General features: G+C 49.2%; 1 protein-coding gene across 9 annotated transcripts in view; it reads right to left on the reverse strand.

Moving 5' to 3' along the window:
- Positions 1–5,322: 5,322 nt before the first annotated feature.
- KSR1 (kinase suppressor of ras 1) overlaps positions 5,323–16,638 on the reverse strand; it is a 177,509-nt gene continuing 166,193 nt past the window's right edge. For 5 of the 9 annotated variants that reach the window (XM_017848540.1, XM_017848537.1, XM_017848536.1 and 2 more), the window contains 3 exons: positions 13,008–13,141; positions 9,222–9,302; positions 5,323–7,190 (listed from right to left, as the gene is read on the reverse strand). In XM_017848540.1, the coding sequence (XP_017704029.1) occupies positions 7,112–7,190; positions 9,222–9,302; positions 13,008–13,141 (294 nt within the window). In that variant the 3' untranslated portion in view covers positions 5,323–7,111. The other 4 variants (XM_017848541.1, XM_017848539.1, XM_017848538.1 and 1 more) reach the window with 4 other exon arrangements.

The following is a 16,638-nucleotide window of genomic DNA, read 5'->3' on the forward strand; positions in this document are numbered from 1 at the left end:
CTAGTTAGAAATAATTGGCCGAAACAGAGAATAACAGGATAGGCTGCAGAGGCGGGAGGGAGCCATGAAATAAACTTACCTGAAGTTGACCAGGTCCCAGTGATGTGCTGGCGAGAAGGCCCAGAACTCAAGCTGGGGCTGGGCGGGTAAGGGCTGTACAGGCTCAAGGGGATGGCAGGTGCCCCAGGGCCATACATGAGTCTGCACCTCTCTTCCTTCCTGTGCTCTGCCTAGATGCACTAGAATTTGCAGACTAATTCCTTTGAGATGCTCCCATAGACTGAGGCCATGTGTGCTATCTGCACTCTCCATCCCCATTATGTTCCTGGATCAAGTAGAATTTGACCAATTTAAGGAGTAGACAATACAGGGGGAGCAGAAAGGAGAGAAAGGGAGGGAAATTCTTTGCAATCCTCTCAGACACCATGGACACCAGGAACAATTTCATCATGCCACATCATTTGTAGGCAATCGCCAATTGCTTGGGATATGGAACAACTGGAACTCTCATTCATAGCAGACTGGAGTGTAAAATAATCCAACTTAGAAAAATGGGCAAGGCATGGTGGCTCATGCCTGTAATCCCAGCACTTTGAGAGGCTGAGGCAGGAGGATCACTTCAGCCTAGGAGCTTGAGACCAGCCCGGGCAAGGTAGGAAGACTCTGTCCCTACATATAATTTAATAAACAAAGTAGCCAGGTGTGGTGGTGGTGCACACTTGTGGTCCCTGCTACGTGGGAGGCTGAGGTGGCAGGCTCGCTTGACCCTAGGAGGTCAAAGCTGCAGTGAACCCTCATCATGCCACTGCACTCTAGCCTGGGTAAGACTCTGTCTCAAAAAATTAAAAAAGAAAAAAGAAAAAGAAAAACTGCTTGGTGAGTTGTAATACAGTAAAATATCTACTATGTTCTGGATTTTCTCGTTCTGAAAAATTACCCAAGAGAAAGGAAAACATATGTGCCTGTTTTTAACTGCTTTACTCATCATTGCTCCAGGCTGGAAACAATGCAAAAGTTCGCCAAAGGAGAAGGGAGAAATGAATTGTGGTTTTCATACAACAGAGTAGCCCTCAGCAATAAAAAGGAGCTAGGCCACAGGAAACATCAATGGGCCTCGCAACTGAGTGGAAGCCAGATCCAAACAGACACATGCTGTGAGAATTCCATGCTGTGAGAGTCAAGTTGAACAAAAGGCTAGAATGGCGTCACCCTTGGGGGTCTCTGACTGGGAGGGGCACGAAGGAGTCTTCGAGAGGCTGGAAATGTTCTGGATCTGGTTCTAGGTGGTGATTGCACAGGTATTTACATCCATTAACAACAGGCTGAGGCTGGTGCAGTGGCTGACACCTGTAATTCAGCACATTGGGAGGCTGAGGCAGAAGGATTGCTTGAGCCCAGGAGTTCGAGACCAGCCTGGGCAGCATGGCGAGACCTTGTCTCTACTAAAAATAAAAAAAAATAGTGGGGCATTATGGTGCATGCCTATAGTCCTGGCTACAGGGAGGCTGAGGCAGGAGGACTGCTTGAGCCTGGGTGGTTGAGGCCACAGTGAGCTATGATCGTGCCGCTGCACTCCAGCTTGGGTGACAGAGCAGGACCCTGTCTTAAAACAAAACAAAAACTCAAACAGAAAACCAGGATCTGTACATTTTACTCTACCTAGACAATATTTCCATAAAACACTGCTAGAAGAAAAAAATCTCACAGAATCCAAGTAGACACAGGCACAGCTCAGAGTTCCAGCAAATCAGCACCTTAGCATCAGCTTGAGCCTTGGAGGTGAGTCACAGGTAAGCAGCCTCACTATTGAGTCCAACCCATAAAGGAGGGCCCTGTGCTCCACACCCTGCCTGGAGGGGCCCCAGTCATACCCAAAGGCTGATGTGTTTTTAGACTAATCGATACAGTAGGGAGATACTTTGAGGCACAGTGCCAGCACCCTTCACTCACCACAATCCATTCCCAGTGGTTAGCTCTGGTCTTCGGGAGACTAGAAGCAGCCCTTGGGAATGTTCCTTCTCAGAGCTCTAGTATTCAAAGTTGCAGATCCTTCTCAGAGGCTCTCTGTTCTCTGCCCTGTAGACTGAGGGATCTCTTCAAAATGTGAGTCTGCCACCTCACACTCATTAGGATGGCTATGATTAAAAAAAAAAAAAAAAAAAAAAAATCCGAAAAATAACAACTGTTGGCTAGATTGTGGGTAAACTGGAACTCTGTGAAAACAGCGTGGCTGTTCCTCAAAAACCTCAACATAGAATTACTATATGATCCAGCAATTCCACTTCTGGGTATATCCCCCGAATAATCAAAAGTAGGAACTCAAAAGAGACATGTGAACACCCATGTTTGCAGCAGCATCATTCACAAAAGCCAAGAGGTGAAAGCAATGTGTGTCCATCAGCGGATGAGCAGTCAACAAAATTGGGCTAGACATACAATTCTATACATAGTATGAATAGCCCATGTTTGAATCTTGGCCCTGTCATTTAATTCTTGTGTGATCTTTGGTAAGTTCCTGAATTTCTCCAAGCTTCCTTTCCTCGCCCATAAAATGAGGCAAGTGAATGTGAACCTTAGAAAGATGCTGTGGGGATTAAATAGGCTAATGCATGAAGAGGACTTGGGGCTGAGCTCCGCACATAGTGCCCACACGCCAGCACCTTTAGAGTCACTCCTGGACTGCACTGATCCCGTGCCCAGACCCGTTCACCTTTGCCAGTAGTAGAGTTCTTCAAGGAATCCTTCCATCTGCAGTGACGCCTTCAGCACAGAGGGCCTCGGCAGGGCAGTCAGTGATGCCTGTAGACACCTGAGTCCTGTTGTACAATGCAGGGGACCCTGGGTCCTCTCATCCAGTTCCCTTTGGAAACCTCATTGTATTGGGACAGCCGTATTGAACCACATTAATCACTGAAACATGCGCGAACACACCCCCGCTCCCCCCCGCCCCCTCCGCTGAGAACATTCTCATTGAGCGTATTCTACATCCATAAAGTCAGATATATGGTTCTAACTGCTTCCTAATGGGCTAATTAACAGTGAACCTCTCTCCCACAAACAGGTTATGCCAAAACAGTACTTTGTTTGCCTCACTCAGGAAATCCAGTAGTAGTTTAAGGCAGCAGTCGCCAACCTTTTTGACACCAGAGACCAGTTTCATGGAGGGCAATTTTTCACAGATGGACGGGGATATACGATGGTTTCAGGATGAAACTGTTCCACCTCAGATCATCATGCATTAGACAGATTCTCATAAGGAGCGCACAACCTAGATCCTTCACATGTGTAGTTCACAATAGGGTTTGTGCCCCTGTGAGAATCTAGTGCTGCTGCCTAACTTCATCCTATTGTGGTTGGAGAAGATGCTTTGTTATCTGTTTAAATCTATTGAGACTTAATATGTGGCCTACCACGTGGTCTATCCTGGAAAACGTTCCACAACTTAGCACTATCTTTTGAATACAGTAGGTGCTCAGTAAATGTCTGACCAGTAAGTTCCTAGACTTCTGAAGAGAGGTTCTGGAGCGAAAGCTGTGGTCCGAGTCCTGGATTAGCCACCCTGCAGCTGTGTGATCTTCGGTGAATACCTTAACCTCTCCGCTTCTCATTTTCCTCAGCTGAAACACCACAATTCTTACCTCGTGGCCTTGTGAGGATTAAAGTGAGATGGTGTTTAGAAAGTACCTCTTCTCCACCTATCTGTATATATAACTGGCAATGAGGGGCTCCTAGAAATTGGATTCAGATGAACACCACCTCATCCCTCCAAGATTTCCATAAGGCTAAGGCACCTCCAACTCAGGAGATGCTGGGCCTACTCATGGCTTTGTTGCTGCTGGGGCCTGGATGATCTTCCTCTGCACATTGTGGGCCTTTGACATGTGACTTCTCCATTCCTCCATCTGTTTAGAAACACCTGCTGCTGAGGTCCTGGCATAACTTCTTCCTTTGGAAGGAGCTCTTTAATCTATAGACCAGGGGTTCGGTCACCCCAGACCTATCTATTTCCATGCCACCCATCCAAATGGTCCCCAGGACTCACCTGGAACTGACCAAAGCAAACACAAGCCCCGGTACACCTTGGTATAACTTTATTCACAAACTCCAGACATCCAGGCCTGGCTTACCACAGAGGGCATGTTCTTGCCAGTGGCAAAAAAACCCGATACAGCACGTTTGTTAATACTAACCATTTTAATTTAAATTAATAGCATGTCTGGAAGACAAATGCAGTTGATAGAAAATATAAAAACTTTACTGTACAAATTTTACATCACATTCAAAAAAAGCAAGTGTGTGGCTTGTGGCCACAGAAGATGCTAGGTTTGCACACTGATGAGATCCTGGCTAACACTGCTGCATAGCACAAACTCCAACTGGCTTCACATTTATGTCTCCACCCCCACCCCCACACCAAATCAACACAGAATAACACAGGTTTCCAGGGCTTGCCATTCCTCTCTGTGACCTCAAGAGGAAATGCCGTAAGATGACAGAGGGTGTTTTGATTTGGTAACATGGAGAGATCAACTTTGCTACACACCGCTCACAATCCCAAACTAGCTAGGATGCAAGACTTCGAGTTAGACAGAAACCCAGGGGGCTGCGGCTCTGGTGGTTAAAGGCAGCAGGGCTTCAGAGGTGAGGCTGGAAACTGGGGATGCCTTGGTGGGCCAAAGCTTGGGCTCCACTCTCAGACCCCAGAGCGGACTTCTGCAGCCCCCAAGAGCTCTCCCTGAGCTCTCCCAGCCTTCTCCATCCCCTTCACAGTTGGCCGTGAGGGCTGAATTCACAGTATCTGTCGTCCTTCGTGTGTTTCCAAGGCAGATGGAGAGAGCACACAGAAGGGCAGGTGTGCCTTCCTAACCTCAATTCACAGTCACTGAAATACAAGGGGAACAGGGGGGACCATCATGGGGTGAGGTGGGGTTATTTAAAGACAGGCAGTGCAGAGGTGGCAGGCTGAGAGCCAGCTGCCCCCAGTCCTTCAGTTCCACCTTTGGGGCCCAGTGGCTTCTGGGTTCCTTGAAGGTAACAGGGCCCCACCAGGTCATCAGTTCCTTAAGAGCAGGGACCATGACTGCTCCTATCTCTAGGTGCCCAGCACTTGCAGAAGACCAAGTGCACTGTAGTCGCTCAATGAGCGCTTCTTTAACTGTGATGCTCACGAGAAAAAGTAAAACCCAGACTGACTTTCTGTGGGCCTGCGCATGCCCACTGCGGCCTGGTGTCAGGGGTTGGGGAGGAACTGAGCCTACTGGCTGAGCTGACGTCCAACCGTGGGGCTCACCAGTACATCCATCGGGCCTGCTGTCGCCTGGACAAAGGCCACCATTGCAATAGAAAGGTGAAAGGCTGGAGACACACGTGATCCCTGGGAAAGAGCAGGTGTGTGGGAGGCCAAAGGGATGATGGGGCAAAATGAGCAGTCCCATCACAGCACAGAAACTCCACACGGAGCTGAATCCACGTGGTTTACAGCCTCCCCACACGGACTGGGAAGGGTGAAGATGCTGATGGCCAGGCACGTTGGCACTGTAATATGGCTGTGCCCTCCAAGGAGGGGCTGACCAAGGGATGCCAGGCCTGGAGAGGAGGCAACTCCACAGCTTGCCGGCAGAGCAGCTCATTTTCTGTGGCATTTTGACCCGACTCTGGAGACTGGGGCTCTGCTAGACGGGGCTTAACTGGGAGGGGTGGGAGCCACCTCCCTCCCTTCCCAAGTCTGAGCTCAGAGCATGGTCACAGAATCCAATCACGTCTCCACTCCCATCACCCTTTTTCCTTTCTGGTTTTGGAGGCTAATACAACCTAACCTCCCCTTAAGGGCTCCCTTTTGCCATCTGGAACTTTTCTCCACAGGTGAGAGTTCCTAATGAAGACAAGTGTGGTGCTCTCACCTCAAAGACTTTTCCAAATCCAGCCCCTCCTGCTTCAAATGGACACAAGTAGAAGGCCTAATGGTGCTAGGGAAGGCTCTGCAGATGGAGGCCAGCTAGGTGGGTCTAAGTGAAAGGGGTGATGGGCCACACGCCGCCCAGTTGAGCTCAGAGCATGGACAGAGGAGTTGGAAATGGGCTAAGGGGTTTCAGCAGGACAGAAATGGAAGAAGTGGGCAGTTCTAGAACCTTCTGGCATGACAAAGGGTTTTTACAGTGCCAGGGTCACCATGTGGCTGGGAAGGGGGCTCCGGTACCTTTGCCATCTACTCCTCCTCCTTCCTCCATCCTCCTTGTTCCCACCCATCCAGCTCTCACGGTCAGATGTCAGTCAGGGATTGGGATGTAGCTAAAAGCCAAGGCCCTGAGTCCCATCACCTTAGTGCCTGCCTGGGGGCTTCATCAAAGACTCACATCTGTACAAGCCAGGGATGTTTCCTCAGCTTGTAGCAGAAACCCTGGCTGGGAGCCACCTGGTGAGTTCAGACCTTTTTTGCATTCTGTTTCTGCTTTTCCAGCAGGAGTAGCCTGGATTACAGGGGTGAGAAGGTGAACCCAAACTCTCCAGGAACTCCAGACTCCTTCATCTAGCTGTGTTCCTAGCCAGGGTTTCCTCTGCAAGATGAGGAAGGGGCAGTATCCCTTTGAAAGGACAAGGGGAGAGCCCTAGAGAGAGAGATTCCCCTGCTGGGGTCTTGGGCCAAAAAGCAGAGGCCAGGTCAGACCTTCTGGGCTCCCCGCCCTACCCCAAGAACAGCTGCAATCACCATGTCTGTCTTCCTTCTGGCCCAGCATGGGTCCCTCACCGCCTACCAGGTCCTCCAGAGGGGACGGCCATTTCAGCCATCCTGGCCATCAGTGCCCGTGCATCTATGCATGGACTGTTTTTATTATTACCTATTGTAAAACATCAGGTTCACTCAGGAGAAATATACGTGTAAACATTTGCTGTCTGTCACGACAGGTTTGGTTGTTGGTGGTGTCATTTTAAGAGATAGCAGGTGCAGTTCCATCTCCCGAGTGGGGTTTATGGCGAACAGTCTGAATCTAGGATGCGTGCTCCTGGTTTGCAGCGCTGGGCAGGCAGTGTTTTTTGTTGTGGTGGTTGTTTGGATGTTTCAGAAACACATTTTAAAAAGAAAGAGATCAGCAGCGAAAAACCACATGGCTGGCTACATCTTTGGATTACTGGACTCCAGGACGCCCAAGCCAAACCTTTCAAACCGGGGTACAACTTTGCTGCTGTTAATGCTGCAAAGAGGAACAAAAACAAGAATTATAGCCCCATTGGTCTTCATGAGAATTAGGGTAACACTAGTTAGGAAATGAGCTCAGCAGAGGACTTGGCCTCCAACAAGAAATGAAAATGATTGATTGGCCAACAGCCCTGGCAGAGCTGCCCCTGGTCATACTGAGTCCAAGGCCTCAGCTACACTCCAAGTAGTTCTACTTGGAGCAGCAACAGTGGCTCACTCATCTCCAAGTCCCAAGCTCCCAGCATGCTCAGTACTGCTGTGGGCTCCTCGGAATTGTTTTCTCATTTGCAGCCCAGGAAAGCTCTTGCTCCAAGTAGAATTGAGAGAGAAGAGAAACATGACCCCCAGGATACCAGGAGTTACAAGGCATGTTCCTTTTAGAAATAAACCCTAATACTGGGGTGCATCAGCGCCACCTGGGAAGCAGGTTGAAATGCAGATTCCTAGAGCCCAGTTCCAGAGATCTGGGTTCAGCAGGTCTTGCTGGGGAAGGAGAACAGAAACCTGCATTTAGTAAACAGTGCAGTGACTGCTGCAGGGGACCCGGCAGCCATGCTCTTGACAAATGCTGACCTGGGGTCTGGTTTATGGCACACTGGGCAGGTGTAAAGGAAGTAATTTTGCCAGGGCGGCAGGGGGGACGGGGCAGAGACTTTGTTTTCATCAGAAGAATTGTCTGGAGCCAGGTACCTCTTTGCTTTAAGACTTTTCTGAGGGTGCCACTGAAGCACAACCCTTCTGAGCTGGTGTCTTTCATGGCCACAGAACTTTCTGTGTCTTCTGATCTAACTCTACAGAGGAGACTGAGAGACAGGAGCCCAGCAGAGGGTTCCTGGGACCAGGATGCCAGCCTCAGGGCAGCTGGAAATCATTCCACTCCTTGTTGGACAAAATCCCCACAGGTTAAAAGCCAAGTCAATACCCTCCCAACCTCCGCCTGCCCCGCACTAGGCACACACCCAGTGGGAGGCTGGTGTACTCAGGAGGGTGGAAGGCATCTCACTAAGGTGTTAGCAGTGAGACAGAGCCACCCAAACAAAAACAAGACCAGCCCTCAGAAGAACACGGGAGCAATCAGTCACGTCCAGGAAGGTAGTTAGAAGCTGCCCAAACCGCTTTGGAGGGAGCTCAATTAGTGGGATCCTCTGAGAGCAGTTACTCGGGCACATGCAGGCAACGTGGAGAGGGCAGAGGGCCAGTTTTTAAAACAAAGCAAAAAAAGTAGCCTCGAGAGAGACGACTGGAGCAGCAGAGGTGGCATCCCCTGGGTTAGTGCCCACATCTCATTTTGCATTTTAGCGGAAGTCACGGTGCTGAGTTGTTGATTAGGAGGAAGAAAGCCCCTGGTGCATGCAAGGCAGCCAGGCCTACAACCTACAGAGGGAAAGAGAAGAAAGCAAAGAACAGCATCAGAATCACAGCCCCATGCAGAGCCTGTTGGGAGCTAGAAGTCTGGCCAGAGCAGCTGGACAGGGAATTCCTTTTCCCTTCCAGAGAGAAAGGGTCATCCTGGACTCCATCCCCCAGGCTTGGCTGCACTGCATGCTCAGAAGGGAGCCTGGGCACAAAGAACCCACTCTAAGCTCCCACAGGGCACAGTTGCAGCACGTTTATAAAGAGGCTGGCACATGCCCACAGCTCCTTAGCCCTTGACGAGCAAAATACTTCCAAGAGTATTTCTGCTTCACTGAATTCTCTTCCCTTGAGCTCTGGCCAGGGGGACTGGGATCCTGGAGGCTCAAATCAATGACCCAAGTTCTCTCCGACCCAGGGACAAGCCATCCGTCCACTTGTGGTGTGGACAAAGGCCCCGCCACATGCTGTGGCTCTTCTCTCACCCAGCGAAAAATGCAAGCCTGTGTGACCCTTGCTGGTAGCCATTTCAGCTGCAGAAACCTCACTTTGGTTTGCGAGAATAAATGACACAAAGATGGGAGAAGCTGGGAAGCAGCGACGGAAAGGAAGTGGGGTTTGCATCAGGAAAACCAGAGACAGGCAGCCAGGGAGGGAAGTAACAGGAACACACTATTCCTCCAGAACCGGACAGGAGCTCTTAAAGTCAGGGTGGGCGTAGCGTCCTTTTCCATAGTAGCGGCTCCTCCAGCGACTGGGAGTGCCCAGCAACCATTCCGCCAGGCGTGGGAGAGCGCAGTCCGGCCCCAGCAGGTGATGGAGTCAGGCACGCGTGGACAGGTGGAGGAATCAGTTGATGGGAAAGGAGGAGATGACAGAACAGCATATCCGCCACCCCCCGAAAATAAAAAAAATGACAAGATCAATGGGAAAGAAAAGAGAAAGTGAGAATTAGGGGGCAAGTGTGTAGAAAGTAAACACTGTGAACAGGAAGCTTTGACACAGACTCATTCAGGAAAGGAAAGCCTGCAAACTCTCCTTGAAGGGGCTGGACAGGGAACAGTCCCATTTGTGACTCAGTTTCCTGCCTGTGAAATGAGAAGGTGGGACTACATGGTTTTTAGGGAATCTGGAATGATGTTCTGAATGCCAGTGTCCACCTAGTGGAGGCTTTTGTTTTGTCGGGGAGAAAACCGGGGCCCCCTTGTGAAGCAAGTTGCCTGAGGTCTGATTGGAGCTTGGCCTCGCCGCCTCACATCACCCTCCTTGAACGGCTAAGAGCCCCATGCTCCTGCTCTCTGCTGGGACAGTTCTGGCTCAAAACCCAGCCCTGATGACCTTCTTCCAGAGACACTTCCTCGTGTCCCCCAGGTGGACGCAGAGGCCCCCATCTGGGCTGTATCACAGCACTTGGCATGGTATCACCCTTTGCCCGCATTCATTCATGCACATCAAATATTTAGTGACCAACTATCATGTTCCTGGGACTGTACTAGGAGCCAGGAATACAAAGGTGATAAGAGTCCTGATGTCATTACAGTGTGTCTGTTTGTCTTTATGACACTGGAACCTCCTCGCTGGTGGAACCCTGGCCTCGGCCATCTGTTCCCCAGGCGTGCGGCAGGTATGCAGCAATGGCTGCCTAAAACGCACACCTCTATGGCTATGATCCATTACCCCACATTTGTACTGGACTCCGACCCATCCTAAGAGCAAAATACTGAACCCAGTATTGCATGAGATGTGGTACTCCCTAACCCCACACTGTCGTTCCTCCAGACCATCCCTCTACCTGACCTGAATCAGCGAAGCACCAAGCATTTCTCTAGTGAATTCTGCAGGAGAGAAAACTCATGCTGAGTCCCTCCTCAACTGCGGCTGGAGGCCCACTTTGGTTCTTTATCGACACAGGGCCTGGAGGCCGGGCATGGTGGCTCATGCCTGTAATCCCAGCACTTTGGGAGGCCAAGGCAGGCAGATCATTTGAGGTCAGGAATTTGAGACCGCCCTGGCCAACATGATGAAATTCCGTCTCTACTAAAAAACCCACAAAAATTAGCCAGGCATGGGGGCAGGTGCCCATAATCCCTGCAACTTGGGAGGTTGAGGCATGAGAATCACTTGAACTCGGGAGGCGGAGGTTGCAGTGAGTCGAGATTGCATCACTGCACTCCAGTGATGACAGAGCAAGACTCTGTCTCAGAAAGAACAAAAAAATAAAAGACATGGCCTGGAGGCTGGGTGCGGTGGCTCACACCTGTAATCCCAGCACTTTGGGAGGCTGAGGTGGGTGATCACCTGAGGTCAGGAGTTTGAGACCAGCCTGGCCAATATGGTGAAACCCCATCTCTACTAAAAATACCAAAATTAGCCAGGTGTGGTAGCGTGTACCTGTAGTCCCAGCTACTCAGGAGGCTGAGAGAGGAGAATCGCTTGAACCCAGGAGGTGGAGGTTGCAGTGAGCTGAGATCGTGCCACTGTACTCCAGCCCGAGTGACAGAACAAGACTCCGCCTCAAAAAAAAAAAAAAAAGAAAAGAAAAGAAAAGAAAAAGATGTGGCCTGGAAAACAATGTGCAAGCCAAATCTGGCCACACACTAAGAAAGGTTCTGACTACTTTAAAGGACTAAAAAACAGTAACAAAGAACATGTAATAGAGACCGTGTCACCTGCAACCCCAAAATATTTACTACCTGGCCCTTCCTAGGATCAGGAATGCTGCCATCGCCACACTTGGAGCCAGGTATGGGAGGTGGGCATGCAGCTTCTCCAGGCACTCAGTGACACACATACACAGGGATGGGGGCCTCAGAAGCTTTCTTGGCAGCAGGTGGCAGACAGGCTTTTCCCCTCACTCTCATCAAGAGCAGCTCCACATTATGGGTTTTATATAGCAGGACTCTGCGGGAGATTCCACTTTTAGAAAGTGTCCTTTTCCTTAAAGTTTATAACTGGCTGGGTGCAGTGGATCAAGCCTGTAATCCTAGCACTTTGGGAGGCCGAGGCAAGAGCATCACTTGAGCTCAGGAGTTTGAAACCAGCCTGGGCAACATAGTGAGACTTCATCTCTATGTGTACAACAATTTTTATTTGAAAAGCTTCTCAGAAAGGTAAAACTATTCTTAGTTTGCAGATTGTACAGACACAGGTGGCAGGCCATACTTGACCTACAGGCTGGACTCCTGGATGAGATGAATCGATTCACTTTCTACATGGCTGGGCACAAAAATACCAAAAGACTATTTCATGACATGTGAAATCCCAATTTCCAGCATTAAGCCTTACTGGCACACAGCCAGCTCCCTGGTTTATGCCATCCGTGGCTGCTCCCGTGTTGCAATGGCAGAGCCGAGATGCTGTGGCAGAGATGGTGCTTGGCACACTGCCAAAGTCGGCCCCCAGAGTGAGGACTTGAGTTGCCCTCTTGGCCTGCAATGCCTCCAATATTCACCTGGCCCCTTACAGCAAGTTTACCCGCCCTAGACCTGGCCCAATCCCTAGCTCAGAGAGTTTTGAATGATGTGGAAACTGAGGCCCAGAACAAAAAAGGACTTCCCAGGTTCTCACAGAGCATTCGTGACAGGGCAGAGGTCTCTTCTGAGTGTTCTAGCAGAGGCAGCCAGAGGACAAAGGAAAAAGGGAATGAGATAGAATGCAGGAGAGACGACAGTGGACATCACCCCCGCACCAAGGGGTGCAAAGGGCTGTGTGTTAAACCAGGAGGCAGACAGCTTCTAAACCCAAGTGACTGTGGTCCCCATAAGAGGTGGCTGGCTTCTTGTGTTTCGGTGGGTGCCATTGTAAGCAATATTGGCTCTGCTTATTTCAGTGAAGCTTACAATACCACATCGCTCTGACTTCTAACTGACCCCATCTTGCCCCTCCCTTGGCAGAGCCTTCTAAGTCCTGGCTTTTCACAGCTGCAAACTGCAGGTGCTCACCTGTCAAAGGGAGTCTCCAAAACAAACGTGGGAAACAAAATCCTGGTATCACTTGGGCAAGGGGACTAGTCACCTCGGGTGACCTACTGTGTGTATTCCTCAGATCAAAGTCCTGGGCAGAGGCCGAGCGTGGTGACTCATGCCTGTAATCCCAGCACTTTGGGAGGCTGAGGCGGGTGGGTCACTTGGGGTCAGGAGTTCGAGACCAGCCTGGTGAATATGATGAAACCCCGTCTCTACTAAAAATACAATAATTGGCCAAGCTTGGTGGTGGGTGCCTATAGTCCCAGCTACTCGGGAGGCTGAGGTAGGAGAATTGCTTGAACCCAGGAGGCGGAGGTTGCAGTGAGCCTAAATCACGCCACTGCACTCTAGCCCGGATGACAGAGCAAGACTCCGTCTCAAAAAAACCCCAAAAAACAAAGTCTTGGGCAGAAAGAACAGAAGGTGCCCTCTAAGACCCCAGGTGAGGCTGCGAGGGCCTGGCTGGCAGTCTGGCTCGTGGAAGAGGCACTTACTCAGCTGACTTCCAGAAGTGTCCAGGGTGGGAGAGCCGCCGGTTCAGCTTGGGAAGTTTCTCCAGCATGTCCATCAGCAGGCTGAAGCTGGGTCTCTCCTGCAGGTTGAAAGCCCAGCAGGCCGACAGGATCTCCTGCAAATGGAGCTGCCATCAGTGGTGTGTGAGCTGGCTGGGAGGGAGGGGACACACAGTAGGGGCACTCCACAAAGGGTCCCCTTTGATGTTCTCAAGTACCCTCTAGCTGGCGGCCCCCTGAACACCCTGCTGACATGAAGGGGTGAGAAGTAACTGGGTTTCAGAGAACCACTCATGCTTCTAGTTCAACATGGAATGCACCAGGTTACCTCACCTCCTTACTTCTTAGATCCATGCCCACCCCAAAATATGAGTAACCACGATGAACAGCCCAGCAATGGGAAAGAGATCAGAAATGGGGCTGTTGGTTTTTTGAAGATGCAAAGTGCAAGGTACAATGTTCGCAGGTGAAATGCAAGATGCTCAGAATATGCGCAAGCTGGGGCTACAGTGGAGGAGGGAGCCTCAGCATTACTAGAACGGTGGCTGGAGTGACAAGGAAGGCTGAGCAGCAGCTAAGAGTCAGCAGAACAGCTGTCCCAATCGCCCCCAGAGCAAAACCTTTCTTGCTGTGGCATTTTGCTGCCTACTCTGAGGATCCACGTGTGTACCAGCACAGCCCTGCAGCCTTCTGATTCAGAACTGCCTGTGTGGAAAGGCCTATTTCTTGCACATATGACCAGGCAGAATACATACACCCACACAGACTCAGCAACTCAGGCTTTTGCTCTTAAATACAACTGGACCCCATGGGGTTGCCTGCTGTATCATGAAAACCAGAGAGAGATAGAAGATAAGCAGATCAAGACACTGTCTCTGAAGGATAGGGGGTGTACGTGTGTGTGTATACATTTGTATGAAGCAGTTACTCTATCCATAAAATAAGACCAGGCTGCAATAAAAAAGAAATCAACAAATAAGAAAGTGCTTGAAATGAGAATATAATTTCTGAACTGAAACACTGAAAGTGCTGGAAGTTAAAAATCAAGGAAATTCCCCAGACTGTAGGTTCAATTCTAGATAGGGATGGAAAATACAAAAGAAGGTAAGAGAAATGTAGGCTCACTAAGAGGAACCAAATTCTGTCTAATGGGGATTTCCACAAAAGTAAACAGACTACTGGGCAGGAAATTATCAAAGAAATAATAAAAGAAAATTTACCAGAAGCTGTCAAAGGTAGCAGCTGTCTTCAGCTGAAAAGGTCCAATAAAGGGACCTCACTAAAAACAGTTTAAAAAAAAAAACAAACTCTATCCTCAGATATATGTTTATGAAATTTCCCTACAGCAGGGATAAACAGAAAATCCTAGATACTTCCAGAAAGAGTAAGATAGGCATCCACAAATGGCTGAGAATCAAACCAACACCAGACTTCTCAGGAAGGCACTGGACACTTAGTAGACAGCAGGGCAAAATCCCTGTGTTCTCAGGGAAAATTATTATGAACCTGGAATTCTACTCCTGATATGACGAGGAAACCACTGGGGGGCAGTTTCTTCAGGTTTCACTCACAGTTTGTTTGTTGGAGTGCAAACAGAGGGCAAGACATGAGACATGAGGAATAGTGCAACTGACCCAGGAGCGAATGAAAAGAAAACAGAAGGGTAATTGCTGTGCAACAGGCCTAACATCCCACTGATTCCAATGACAAGAAACCAGTGGGCTCTGAAAAGAATGGCACGAATGCCACTCAGGAAGCAGAATGCAGAAGCTGAAAGACCTCAGGAATATGAGAAAGGTGTTTCTTTCCTCTCTCGGCAGTAAGAAAAGGCAAGAAGCGGGGAAAAAGGCAATTAGCAACTACAGGAAAAACCTAAACTGCACAAGCAAGCCATGGTCCAAATGTGAAGCCAACAAAATTGTGAGCCTTTGAGTAACTGATGAAGTGGAAGAGATGGACCCACAAAGAAAATGTAATCCCAGTGAACTACCTGACCAGTGGCTAATAGCACTTACAGTCTACTACAGTAGTGTACACACTGTTCATCATCTTCTCACTTTTAGCCTCCATTAATAGACACAGCATGGAAGATTTAATCATGGCCACCTTAACAATAAGTAATGGAAAACCTGACCCAAGTGGTGCAGCAGAAAGAACAGAGTGCCAGAGTGAAAAGCTGACAGACCCAGATGATGCCTTCGGAGAATGATCTAGGGTGAGGGACTGCTGGTTTTCATTAAGAACCCTCTGGTCTTTTGATGTCTTCCCATGTGTATGGACCCTCAGATACAATGACTAGTAACTCACTGGCTGCCTCAGCACATAAAGCAGGGCCTGGTGGTGAACTATACAGCAGTGTGGCTGAAGAGACAGAGAAAGGTGCCACTCAGAGGGCACTCCCAGCTTTTGTCTATGACAGAAAATAATTGTATTGCACTGACCAATGTTCCCCTACCCCTAACAGCAATGTGTTAAAAAGGGAAGGCAAGACCGGACAAAAGAAAGGGAACACCTGTGAGCCACAAGCTGCTGCCGGAGCATCTGCTCTGTCCCCACTCCCCACGCCCTGACCCCAATCTGGTCTCAAAACAACCATCATCCTGCACTAAAAGAAATCCTTCCAATTAGTTCAGAACTCTGGCTGTGCTCTAGAATGATCTGAGGAGCTTTATTTAAAAATAGAAAAAAAAAAAAAAAAAAAAAAACTATGATCTTATTCCCATCCCAGGTCAATTAGATTGGTACCTCTGTTGGGGAGGCCTTAACCCTGGCACTTTTATAAATCTCCCAGATGATTCCAACTTGCAGCCAGTGCTGAGCCCTGACTCCCTTGCTGCCCTTTGCTCAGCCCTGCTCCAGCCTTCGCCTCCCTGAAGATGGCACTTACCATTCTCTGCTCCAAGATGCTAAGTATGCAGAAAGGTAACAAACTGTTGCCAGGAGGGCAGAACGAAGAATATCTTTTCTCTCAGACACAACAAACATACATAATACTCTGCTTTACACAAAGATGTCCTTGCTAACTCTATTGTACAGAGAGGTGAAAACTGGAAAGAATCCCCATGTCCAGTGACAGAAGTAGTTACATTACGGTCCAGCCACAGGACCTAAGGGCAGACAGTCTTAACAATAAGGATTTGTTAATGATTTGAGGTAATGAGCATAACAAAATGTCCTGTGGAAAAAGTCACAATTAAAAAAATCAGCTAGGTTTTATGACACGTATGTCTTAAATATTTTTTTAAAAGACTATGCCGGGCACGGTGGCTCATGCCTGTAATCCCAGCACTTTGGGAGGCTGAGGCAGATGGATCACTTGAGGCCAGGAGTTCGACACCAGGCTGGCCAACATGGTGAAACCCCATCTCTACTAAAAATACAAAAATTAGCCTGATGTTTTGGTGCATGCTTGTAATCCCAGCTACTTGGAGACTGAGGTGGGAGATTGCTTGAACCCAGGAGATAGAGGTTGCAGTGAGCCAAGATTGTGCCACTGCACTCCAGCCTGGGTGACAGAGCAAGACCGCCTCAAAAAAAACTTAAAAAGACTGGAAGGCAATGGTTACTTCAGCTGCATCTGAGCTGCCACAGAGCCCAGCCAAGGAGGCTGCAG

Source organism: Rhinopithecus bieti, unplaced genomic scaffold, assembly GCF_001698545.2.
Source record: "Rhinopithecus bieti isolate Rb0 unplaced genomic scaffold, ASM169854v2 scaffold_31842, whole genome shotgun sequence".
NCBI classification, from domain to species: domain Eukaryota; kingdom Metazoa; phylum Chordata; class Mammalia; order Primates; family Cercopithecidae; genus Rhinopithecus; species Rhinopithecus bieti.